The 12,962-nt window shown below is 43.8% G+C and overlaps 1 protein-coding gene across 1 annotated transcript in view; it reads right to left on the reverse strand.

The window, feature by feature from the left end:
* LOC137427704 (sodium/hydrogen exchanger 6) overlaps positions 1–12,962 on the reverse strand; it is a 166,073-nt gene that overhangs the window by 65,790 nt on the left and 87,321 nt on the right. The window contains exon 5 of the mRNA XM_078777871.1: positions 4,293–4,408. Within this exon, the coding sequence (XP_078633997.1) occupies positions 4,293–4,408 (116 nt within the window). The remainder of the gene's footprint in view (positions 1–4,292; positions 4,409–12,962) is intronic.

Consider the following 12,962-nt stretch of genomic DNA (forward strand, 5'->3'; position numbering starts at 1 on the left):
ATATCCTTATACAGAACCACTCAAGCATGCCATTGTTGATCAGCCAGGTGATTGAAGTGAAGTTACCGTTACATAATCAGCCATTACAATTGAAGAAACGTGTTTGTAAAGCTGCACATTTCAAAAAATGAAAGTGATAAATTTATTTTGATGTTCAGTATACTTCAATTTTAATAAAATAATGGTTTTAAAGATCATTTAAAAATTTTCCAAAAGTTTAGCGTGAGAGAGACAGTCTTATACACCACCCTATTTAACATGTCCAAGTACAGGCAGGCCCAGGTTACGAACGCCCGACTTACGAACGCCCGTACTTACGTACCGACCTCCGTAAAGCCTATTATTAAAAAAATTAATTTTTTATTTTTTAATTTTTTTATTGTATACAGAATCGAGGCTCTTGAAAGAGCGAACATTTATCACACAGAAAAAAAATCAAACAGACACACAAAGTATATAATAAGGGGAGCGATAGACAAGAGAAATATGAGAAAAGCTCTGTTCAAGCCACCCTTGATGTTTACTTTAAGAAAATTGACCAGCACCAGGTCCATCCTCTCCAGCACCAGGTCCATCCTCTCCAACACCAGGCCCATCATCTCGGATAGATATATCAAGGTATGATTGTTGCGAGGTTTGCAAGACATCAATTGGAACGAGAGTAAGTGTTAACCTTTAATCATTATCTTTTCTTTTCTATCTAAACAGTTTAAGAAATGTTTCTTTAATGTTTTTTATACATATAGATGTTTTAGGGAAAATATATACTACTAGCAGAAGTACCCGGCATTGCCGGGCGGGGGAGGGGAGGGGAGGGGGAAGGGGAGGGGAGGGGAACTGGGGGGAGGGGAGGAGAGGGGAACTGGGGGGAGGGGAGGAGAGGGGGGAGGGGAGAAGAGGGAGGGGAGGGGAGAAGAGGGGGGAGGGGGAGGGGGAGGGGAGGAGAGGGGGGAGGGCCAGGGGGAGGGCGAGGGGGAGGGGGGATGGGTGGGGGGGAAAAGGGAAGGGGAAAGGGAGGGGGAAAGGGATGGGGGAAAGGGAGGGGGAGGGGGAAAAGGGAGGGGGAGGGTGAGGGGATAAGGGGAGGGGGTAGGGTGGAGGGGGAAGGGAGGGGGAGGGGAGGGGAGGATGGAGGGGGGAGGGGGAAGGGGGAGGGAAGGGGAGGGCCAGTCAACAATGACGTTGCAGTTCTCATGGTCGGAGAGCAGCACAACAATCACGACATCGTCCTGCATCTTCGCAACAGCACGAAGTGGATTTTGGAGACTCACCGATCCTGTGACGCCCTCCAGTACCGGCGTTGCCGGGCGGGGGAAGGGAGACCCGTACATTACACACATTACAACATTACACACACACAAACTGTGTTTTATGTTCAATGGTCTGGCGGCGGGGATGGAACATCACGTGATCACTCTGAGCGAATAAGCGCGCTGCTCTGCCACCAGGTCAGATTCCGTGTATAATATTCCTCGCTGAAATGCGCTGAGGTAAATGTGAATAAAAAATATGGATCTCGTCAAATATTTTTAGGTCGGCCATGTCCTTCCCAGGCTCAATGGCCATGTCTGTGCCAAATATCAAGTACGTGAGCCTCTCCGTTTCAGAGTCTATCGGTAACATTACACACACACAAAATGGGTTTTATATATATAGATATACTAAGACAAACATTTGACTAATTGACGCTAGATGTGAACCATACGTAACTGTTCCGACTTACATACAAATTCGACTTACAGACAGACTTAAAAACGGAACTCGTTCGTAACCCGGGGACTGCCTGTACTGCAAATATGGAGGATCTTGGAAGTGATGAGAACACGATTTCATGTTCTACATTGTTCAAGTATAAAATTCGATATAAATAAAATAAAGATAGCAAAAGCCGTATAAATTAATTAATTATGGAATTTACCGTCGTTTTAACACTGTTGACACAGTGTCTATTACACCACTCCATCTGACACATTGCATTAGTTCTTTGTGCCTGTTGTTTGTGTCCTTTATAACTTCGCTAAAAACAGTAACTTCCCTGTTTGGAATGATATTTAATTATATTTGACTGCCAGGACTGTGTGTGTGTGTGTGTGTGTGTGTGTGTGTGTGTGTGTGTGTGTGTGTGTGTGTGTGTGTGTGTGTGTGTGTGTGTGTGTGTGTGTGTGTGTGTGTGTGTGTCAAACAAACTGACTGTTTGTTTGACACACACTAAAGTAATTACAAACATACACACTATTAAGTATACAGCTTTACAAGGAGACGAGAAGGCTTAGACATAGGAGGTAGTGATAACAACCGAACCCCAAGTCATTTTCAAAATAATATCAATTTCAATTTCAACAACAACAACAACAACAACAACAACAACAACTCTGATTTCATTTCTACAATTTCATTCTGAGAGTATCCATTCATGGATATTAAAGATCCCAAGTTATATTACGTCACAGCAAGTATGACGGTGCATTTCCCGGTATACCGTTGCTCATGGTCTGCGGTATTATGACTTCCTGTTCCACCCAGACTTTCTGTATCACTGGAAGACACCATCTTTCTGAGGCAAGGAGCATTTTGTGATCGATTTCTTTCAGCATAAACACGAGTTGCTTTTGTTACTTTGACCGAAACAGAATACAGCGGTGCAGACCTACTTCAGGTTCAGAAAATCCTCCACCGATGTTGATGATATGAGACATTTCATGAAACAAAAGAAAAGAAAATTCTTTCTCGACCAACCACGGGCCTTTTCAACCACCTCGGCCACAATCTCCATGAACGAATTCATGCAGCAGATGGCAGCAAAGGCCCGATGAAGAAGAATAAGGAAGAAGAGGAAAAGAAATAAGAAGAGGATAAGGAGGGAAGGGAAGAAAAAAAAGGAAGAAAGAAAACGAGCTGAAAAGCTGAGGGTGGAAATGGAAGGTGGACATGAAAGAGGGTATGTGAGTGAGGAATGTGTGAGGGAGGGGTGTGTGAGGGAGGGGTGTGTGAGGAGGGGTATGTGAGGAAGGGATGTGTGAGGGAGGGGTGTGTGAGGAAGGGGTATGTGAGGGAGGGATGTGTGAGGGAGGGATGTGTGAGGGAGGGCTATGTGAGGGAGGAGTGTGTGAGGAAGGGGTATGTGAGGGAGGGATGTGTGAGGGAGGGGCTATGTGAGGGAGGAGTGTGTGAGGGAGGAGTATGTGAGGGAGGGGTATGTGAGGGAGGAATGTGTGAGGAAGGGGTGTGTGAGGGAGGCGTGTGTGAGAGAGGGGTGTGTGAGGGAGGGCTGTGTGAGGGAGGGGTGTGTGAGGGAGGTGTATGTGAGAGAGGGGCGTGTGAGGGAGGGGTGTAAAGGGCCAGATGTGGTGCAGAGGTAGGGGGCGGGTAGTGGGTAAGAAGGAAGGAAGGGGTAAGAAAAAAGAATCGCCTAAACCTGACGTTGGCGTCTTTATCCGGATCGTTATCAAACAGCGGTTTTGCCGATCGATGCAGGTGCCTTCGGGCATGGTCATTCGAATTGAGAAAAAAAGGAAGGAAATGGAGTGTAATTCCAGCAATAATACTGGGACAGAATAATTTTAAAATCCTTATAAATTGAAACAATAAAAAAAACACTATGGAGAAAAGGAGAAAACTCACAAAAAGGAGTAATCGAAGCAGTTAACGCTTGTAAACGTTCCTCTAACATTACTCGCACCCTGCTGTACATTCCGCCCACAAGCAGGTACGCCTGAAGACGCAGGACTCTTTCGACGCACAAACTTAGCAAAGTAAAAGCTTTTTTGTTGGAAAACTCCTGCTTTGGAAAACTCTAGCTCTGCTCTCTCCGCTTGCCGAACCCAAAGGAATGGTGAGAAGTCGCCACTTGAGGAGCTTTCACACTCAAACACGATATGTACTGTACTAGAGTGAGCAAACAGCCCAACTGCTTGGCCTTTATGTTCAACTCACTTCAAAAAGTAAGGAGCGCGGTTACAAATGTGTCTTACAGCTTCACAAGGAGACAAGAAAGCTTAGACAAAGGAGGCCATGTTTAAACTCAATCCACGCCCCTTTTACTGAACTCTATAAATTTACTAATCTTCTATTTACTTATCTTACGCCTTAGATTTCTGAGATCACAAGCTAAGTAGTTCCTGGTTAGTGGACGTAGCTACAGAAACTAATCCACAAATGGTCCAAATGGGCTCAAAGCTATGATGCTCAAAATCAGAAACGAGCAGATGGTGGGAACATGTCTGCAAGAAAATCCAGCAGCATCAACTTACGGGGTCCATCACCTAGAGTCCTAGACTGTTGTTTATACTGACCTGGATCAGTTGCAGACACCACAGAACCAAAGAAGAGACAGTCGGTGAAGAAAAAGCTGCTCTTCCTCTGCTGCCCCATTGCCACAAGAATCCTCGTGAAGCCGTAAACAATGAGTCTGTGTGCAGAGAAATTCCGTGGGGTTGATGAGATACGAGTGCAAACATCTCCTTTTAATGTCACATGAAGAAAAAGCTCAGAAAACAGAAAGAAGTGTGATTTTTAAAGACTCGGCACTAGAAATGGTTAACGACATGTCTTGGAAGTTGCTGAAGGACCTTCAAAGTCATACCTGGTGGGTTCACTAACATAATTAGCCTCACCCGAAAGGGAAAGGCTGTTGTAGTGTGTGCAGATAACCTTTAGTATAGCATCCCTGGTACGTGAAAGGGGATGCTGAGCCAAATACCTTGGTGATGCTCTGCATTGTTGCCAAATGCTCTTTTTTTGTAGTTCAAAAACCGACAAAGTGCCACACAAAGTATAAACTCATTCATCGCCCCGAATAAAGCAGCAATGCTCAACGTCTATCCCACAACTCAGCAAAATTACTTTCAATAAAATAATGTTGCTATATTCTTTGTATACAATCAGAACTGCAAAAACTAGATGGTATTCATAGAATACTTACCCCGCGCAGTCGACTCGGCAACTCCTGTTTTAAGGGGGGTTTTTTTCCTTTGATTCAATATGGCTGCCAGACCACGTGACCGATGACGTCATAAATTTACATTCTACAATATAATTGTTGCGTATATTTTAAACTTTCAAAATTTTCAAATATCAAATTTACACGCTCAATAAATTAAAAACTGATCGGACAAAGCATTGCACTTGTCGAATTATGACGTCATAATGAAGGACCGATAACAGCACTTATTCCCCATATGGAGTTCTTTGCAATGAGCCCCGTTTCCATTTTTTCCATGGAGTGGGTTCGGAGATATAGAAGGCCAAAGTTTATCGGTTTTTCCAAGATGGGGCCCGTACCATTTGACATATGACGTCATAATTATCACTAAAAGTATTCTACATGGGTAGACGCATACAGTGAAAATTTCGTGTCAATCACACTAATGGTTCCCGAGAAAATGATAAATGAATTTAAACACTGTATCTTTTAAACAATAAATTTAAACAATAAATAAACAATAAATAACAATTAATTTAAACACTATCTCCCGATCTTTTCCTGGGAAACCACATTTCCAAGCTGGCCTCAGCCACATTTCCAAGCTGGCCTCAACCACATTTCCACATACAAGGCTTTCATCCGCAGCTCGATGGAATACTGTTCCCCCCTCTGGGCCGGTGCTCCTGCCTCACACCGAGCTCGGCTTCACGCTGTTGAATCCAAAGCTTTCAGAATCATTGGAATCTCCCGCGATGAAGCTGATTCTAAGGGCCTTTCACTCACTCACCGCAGGCAGGTTGGTGGTCTTTCTATCTTCTACCGACTCCTCTCTGGCTTTGCTCCCCCAACTCTGTCTGTGCTCTGTCCCCCAAATATTCCTACAGGTCGCACAAGATCTGCCAGCAACCCTCTTCTGGTGAAATTGCCGAAATCAAGACTCTCTGCTCACCTTCACTCTTTCATTCCCCTTTTCTCCCGCCTCTGGAACAAACTCCCTCACTCTCTTCAATCCCACTCCTCCCTCCCCGTCTTTAAAACAGCTGTTCACCACCATCTCTTATCTTCCCCCATCCAAAACCTTGATCTTTTCTACTCCCGTTAATTCACCCCAGATCCACTTTTTTGAAATAGCGACATCTTTCCTGGAAGTCCGAGCATGTCCATGTGTTTTATACCTCTCCCAACACCCCTCCCCCCCCCCCCCCCATTCCCATCCGTGCTCCCCCCAAGCCCTCTCCCTCCCACAGATCTCCCGATGTCCCTGTTCTCTGCTGTTGTACTTGTGTGCTTCCCTCTCTCTCCCCATCTTGTCTCCTGCTCCCTTTATTGTATGTTTTGTGTGTCCGTTTTTTTTGTGATTAATGTTCGCTCTTACACAAGCCTCGATCTTGTATACAAAAAATAAATAAAAATATAAAAAATTAAAAACACGATGCCTGTACCACGCAATCTATGACATCATAATTATGACTAAAAATTCTACATGAGTCGACGCATACTATGGTGAAAATTTTGTGTCAATTGGACCAACAGTTGCCGAAAAAATAAATTAAAAATATGCAGACATATATGACGTACGTATGTACTTACGCATGCAGCAGATCGCTTAACCCCGCTCTTTGCTTTGCGAGTGCAGGGTAAAAAGAAGAAGAAGAAGAAACTCTACTAGAGGTGCTCTCAAGTGATGTTTGGGATTCACCCTAATGTCCTCTCTCCTCGAAACACAGAGCATCACACTATGCTCTCTCCACCCGACTACTTGCTCTTTGTGTGACGTTTTTCTTTCCATTTCACCATCAATCCCATCTTGCTTTGCCACGAACCAAATGCTTCGACATGTGATAACGTCAAGGCAAGCATATTTCTACCAAAGCCATTTCGACGCTCGACACAGTGCTCCTGCCCAAAACTAACTCATAAATAAAAAGAACCTCTCATTATAAACCAACCACAAAGAGCATCATGAGGGCAAATGGGGACAGCTTATAGATCAGGATGTTTTTCTTTTTCACTAACCATGTACTAACCCCATTCTGAAAAATTAATAATTTAGCCGAGATACTGGCACAAAGGTTTACCCTAACCCAAAAGACCATACAATTAGTGTTTCCAAACTTAACGGACACCGATAGATGGCACAGCCAAGACCCCATAATGAAGCGCCTCCATGGTAATGAAATCCACAACATTGAACTAAACAACCCGATCTACCCCAAGCCGTGGTGTAAAATATTAATAACTAGACGAAAGCACCCGGTGTTGCCGGGGTTCTTTTTGAATGAATTTACTACTATAATTCAGCTTTTACTCGCGGCCGTAGAAGATTGACTACTATAATTCAGCTCAGCCTTTAATTGCGAAATTGGCCCAGCCCAGCCGAGGCGGCCTCGACACCTAGCCTAAAACCTTCCTGGGGCCCGTCCCGACATTTTAAGTCCTTTTGAATGAATTTACTACTATAATTCAGCTTTTACTCGCAGCCGTAGACGATTGACTACTATAATTCAGCTCAGCTTTTAATTGCGAAATGGGCCCAGCCCGGCCGAGGTGGGCCTCGACCGGCCTCGCCACCTAGCCTATAACCTTCCCGGGGCCCGTCTCGACATTTTTGGTTCTTTTTGAATGCATTTACTACTATAATTCAGCTTTTACTCGTGGCCGTAGACGATTGACTACTGTAATTCAGCTCAGCTTTTAATTGTGAAATGGGCCCAGCTCGGCCGAGGTGGGCCTCGCCCGGCCTCGCCACCTAGCCTATAACCTTCCCGGGGCCCGTCCCGACATTTTTGGTTCTTTTTGAATGCATTTACTACCATAATTCAGCTTTTACTCGCGGCCGTACAAGATTGACTACTATAATTCAGCTCAGCTTTTAATTGCGAAATGGGCCCAGCCCGGCCGAGGTGGGCCTCGGCTGGTCTCGCCACCTAGCCTAAAACCTTCCCGGGGCCCGTCTCGACATTTTTTGTATTAGAGGTTTCCTCCTATCTTTCACCGTTCAGGAGAATAACTTGCGCAGACAAACAAACAAAAACTTACTTTTATATATATATATAAATAATAATAAAAGAATAAATAATAATAATAATAATAATAAATAATAATATATAGAAGAAGAAGATAACACTGAGACAATAAGAGGCTCAGGTAACCCAAGAGTGGACACTTAGACATTCGCACGGTGTGGAGAGCAATGGACTTGGCGAGCATAGGAGCTGCCGTGGCAGTTTCATTGGCTAAGGAGTATAATCCTAGACAGGTCGCCACTCCAACGCAGGATATTCGAATGGCTTATTACCCCAGTTGGCTGGTACTCATTTTGCTGACCTCTGAAGGATGACGGGCTGAGTCAACCGACTTGTGATTTCAACAGCACGATAGGGGCTCAAACTCAAGACGCTAAGATCTTAAGCCAGCCACCTTAACCGTGAAGCCAACACCAGGCTCGCATCAGTCCATGCCTGGGTCGAATCATCCTGCATACCAAAGCCTATAACTTAAGAACAAAGAAGAGCAGATGTGAAGCACAAGGATGGCTGTACGAGACCATGATGACTTTTGAGGAGTGAAAGGCAATCAAGGGAACCAAAGTGATGAGATGTTTGGGGAGAAGGGAATAGGGGACCTTTCAAAATCAAGACCTATGAATAGCCCATCCTCAACAATCACAAGGTGAAGGAAAATTTTTCTATTGAAGAATTACTGAGTCTTACTTGAGGCTCTGATGTGGGCAATTCTGAATCCGTTTTATTGGAGAATATCTTTTCCACAAAATCCAACAGTGGATTTAACAGGTTGTCTTCATAATTCATTAAAAATAAAAATCTAGATGTTAATCTGGGGGATAACTCACAAACAGAAATCTCCAGGATGCAATTTTCACATACTTTGGGTGTCCAAGGATGGAAAAGGGGAAGGGGGGAGAGTGAGAAGAGAAAGACGAAGGAAGGAGAGGGATTGAAAGGGGTGAGGGGAGGGAGACCCACATTCCTAACATGCACACAGCTCCCTCTATGCCTGCATACAAAAGAATCCTCTTTGCTCTCCGTTGCCTGTGACAAGCTCAGGACACAACCATGGAAAGGACAAAACCGGAAGACATGCAAAATGAAAGATAATACTGACCACTCTGCGTGAAAGCAAAAACCTGGCTGAGAATCCAAAGACCTACCAGTAAAACAAAAGAATAAAACAAGAAATATGCCGTGCATAGCACGGTACTTGCGAAATCCATAAAATAAGTTGTTGACCTTTGGCCTATGTTGACCTCAAAAGTGGTTGAATTAAGTGATCTGATATGCAAATCCTCTTCAAATTTCAAGTCAATCGGATGAAAATTTAGGATTTTAGAAATTTCACCGAAGTTGTTGACTTTTGGCCTATGTTGACCTTTTGGCATATGTTCACCTCAACTATGATTGGTGGTTTAATTCAGTAACGTGATATGCAAATCCTCTTCAAATTTCAAGTCAATCGGATGAAAATTTAGGATTTTAGAAAATTCATCTAAGTTGTTGACTTTTGGCCTATGTTGACCTTTTAACATATATTGACCTCAACTATGATTGGTGGTTTTATTCAGTAATGTGATATGCAAATCCTCTTCAAATTTCAAGTCAATGGGATGAAAATTGAGGATTTTAGAAATTCCAACTACGTTGTTGACCTTTGGCCTATGTTGACTTTTTGGCATATTTTGAACTAAAAGTTACTGGTGGTTGAATTCAATGATCACGTTTGCAAATTCTCTTCAAATTTCAAGTCATTCAGATGAAAATTGATGATTTTAGAAATTTGGCCTATGTTGACCTTTTGACCAATGTTTATCTCAAAAATAATTGGTCGTTGAATTCAGTGACCAGATATGCAAATCCTCTTCAAGTTTCAAGTCAATCCGATGAAAATTGAGGATTTTAGAAATTTGACAACGTTGGTGACCTTTGGCCTATGTTGACCTTTTGACCTCAAAATCAATAGGCTTCTTCCTTACGCCCAACTCTAACATTTGGTGACGTTTCGAGGAGATCGGTTAAAACTTGTTTCAAGACTGCCGGGAACCCTCTTCTGGTAAAACTCGGAAAATCCAGAATCACTGCTCACCTCCACTCATTTGTTCCTCTTTTCTCTCGCCTATGGAAATAACTTCCTCAGTTTGGTCAATCACATTATTCCCTCCAAGACTTCAGGATGGGTGCTCACTTCCACCACAGGTCATTCACCATCCGTACTTATGATCGCATTTGACTTTGTTAACACTCCCCATGCTCGCCCCTTCCTTCCCAAGTTTGTGTTTTGTCACGTCTCCCACCTCTTCCTTTTCAGTTTTTTATTTAATACCTGTTTCCTCCCTAGTTTTCCCTGCTTCTTCCTCTTCTTCTTCTTCTTCTTCTTCTTGTTTGAGCTTGTTTCCAACTTGTTCTCCCCTAGGCCTCAAGCTGAGGCCTGAAATAGTGCCAAAAAATGAGTTTCGTTCCGAACTCGTGGGACTACGATTTCTATGCATTGTTTTATTGTATACAACATGCCTGACCTTGTGTTAAAAGTTTAACTCTGAAATCCTGCCAGTTTCCGTGAACGACCACGTCAAACTAGGTCATGTAGAGTCAAAAAGGAGGATTTTTAGCTCCTGTGCCGACTTTGCGGCGTGGTATCTCCGTCAGTACATATAATTCAGCCTAGGAATTTATGCTAGGCACAGACCTCCCATGGTTCTGTGGCCCTGTCAGTTTCCGTGAACGACCACGTCAAACTAGGTCATGTAGAGTCAAAAAGGAGGGTTTTTAGCTCCGGTGCCGACTTTGCGGCGTGGTATCTCCGTCAGTACATATAATTCAGCCTAGGAATTTATGCTAGGCACAGACCTCCCATGGTTCTGTGGCCCTGTCAGTTTCCGTGAACGACCACGTCAAACTAGGTCATGTAGAGTCAAAAAGGAGGATTTTTAGCTCCTGTGCCGACTTTGCGGCGTGGTATCTCCGTCAGTACATATAATTCAGCCTAGGAATCTTTGCTCGGCACAGACCTCCCATGGTTCTGTGGCCCTGTGGTCAGTTTTAAAGCTCTTACTTACGCGCGCATCATACAGTGGAAATGTAAAAAATGTACTTTTGTCGTACGTACCTACTGTAAAATTCATTGAATTTCTCCGAAATTAACCCAAAATATTTTCGAAACCATCAGAGATATCCTCCCGAAAATGGGTAAGCTTGGTATATGGAAGGGATACTGCTTATTGACGACGTTTTGTGGTTGTCTGGAAAACAACTGATGAAGGGGGCGACACTAAAAATGCCTCCAGATGCATATGGGGACCGCATGATGACCAGGGATAGCATAGTGAATGTAGAGTAGGGAAGCTTGGTATTATGGTCGGCGGTATGAATCCGATGAATACATGATAATCCATTGATACAATAAGTATCAATCCATAGATAATAAGGCACACACCTGAAGTAAATCGCATGATAGTTTATTCACGGTCGTGTCAATACGCAAAGATACAGGCTTCGATGTATGCGAAAATTCTGAATGTCCACGCGCTCAAGTAGCATTCTTTACGTCAAAACATTACAAAGTGAATGGAAAATGCCATAAACTTAGAACATAAACTTAGAACTTAGATATTACATGACAAATTTGGTCAGTGCGCTTTCCCGTCTCATTCAATCCCTAGGCAAAAGATTCCACCCCCATTCCACCCCAACAGTTATTCATCAAGATATTCATCGTTGTCGATGTCCACACCTCCATCCCCTTGTGAGCGCTGTTGTGTGATAGTCTCAGTGGAGTTCATGCAATTCTTACAACAACATAAATCGATGCAAGACAAACCCGACTTACGACAGGAGCATAGCATACCTTCGCAACGAGTTTTCAGACATTTGCAGCTTATTATTTCTAGAATACTCTCTGGAGCTGGGGGCTTCGTCATCCATTTGATGGAGAGTTCATCGTTTAATAATGTCCATCCGTGACCATCAGGGGATGGGGGATTGATCATTTGTTGCAGTGAGCGCCGAAAAACCGCAGCTTGGTACGAGGCCCGCCTAGTATGCTGAATTAAAGCATCCTTCGTTGGAGGCATGCTTTGTTCACATGGGGTGGACGAGGCAAGACAGAAGACTTTGTATCTCGTGTCATTGACTTCCGTGGATGTAGTCTCCCTATACAAATGACAGACGAATGTTTCTAGCCGGACAATCAACGATTCTGGTGGGATGAATTCTTGCCCAAGTTCAATGAAAGCATTGGTAAACTCCTCCGACGCTGTCATTATGGAAAATGCTTTACGTTTGCCCTTTCCGTAGAAGGCACTCGTTGAGTCACAGCCAGTGAAGGTATGAAGGCTGATCAAAGCAGCGGACACTTCAGGCCCTAAGGCCAATACTACATTCGTCAAATTTATGATACGCGCCTTGTTCTTCACTCCGGTGGCAAAGTACATACATGTATTAAGAGAAATATCATGGCTCACAGACAAGGCTATGACTGCCACATCAGTATCGGGACTGTGGATGACTACGCAGCTGTGCGTATTACTTGCATGTTTGCAATGAAGTAAGATACGTGTGTCTCCCTCTTCGTGGTCACATTTTAGTTCGTCTATCACCTGGACCGACAGAACAGCATCATGGACATCCAATCGATGACACTCATTTCCATGAGCGATGTAGATACTGATGTCACCTCTGACTGCGCCGAAATCAGCACCCTGCCATTCGGTGACCAGAAACTCAACTAGGGCTTCTTTGTTTTTCCCGTTTGCAAGGAACTTTTTCCACTGCGTTGGAGTTTTCTGGTGTTTGTTGTGAATGCAGAACGTCTGTTTCCCACCATCGCCACGACGTGTCCTCTCAGCATTTTTCACGCTGATAGCTGGGTATGTGTAGGTGACAAAGTCCACCCGATTACATTTTAGCTTCTTCATCAGCTGGATGAATCGAGACAGTACAGCATCAGCGAGTTCGCCAAAACTCGAAACTGAATGTCGCATGCTATGTAGAAGGCCCATACCATCGATGATTAGAGCACCATCATC

The sequence above is a fragment of the Myxine glutinosa genome, chromosome 5, assembly GCF_964187855.1.
Source record: "Myxine glutinosa chromosome 5, kmMyxGlut1.1, whole genome shotgun sequence".
NCBI classification, from domain to species: Eukaryota; Metazoa; Chordata; class Myxini; order Myxiniformes; family Myxinidae; genus Myxine; species Myxine glutinosa.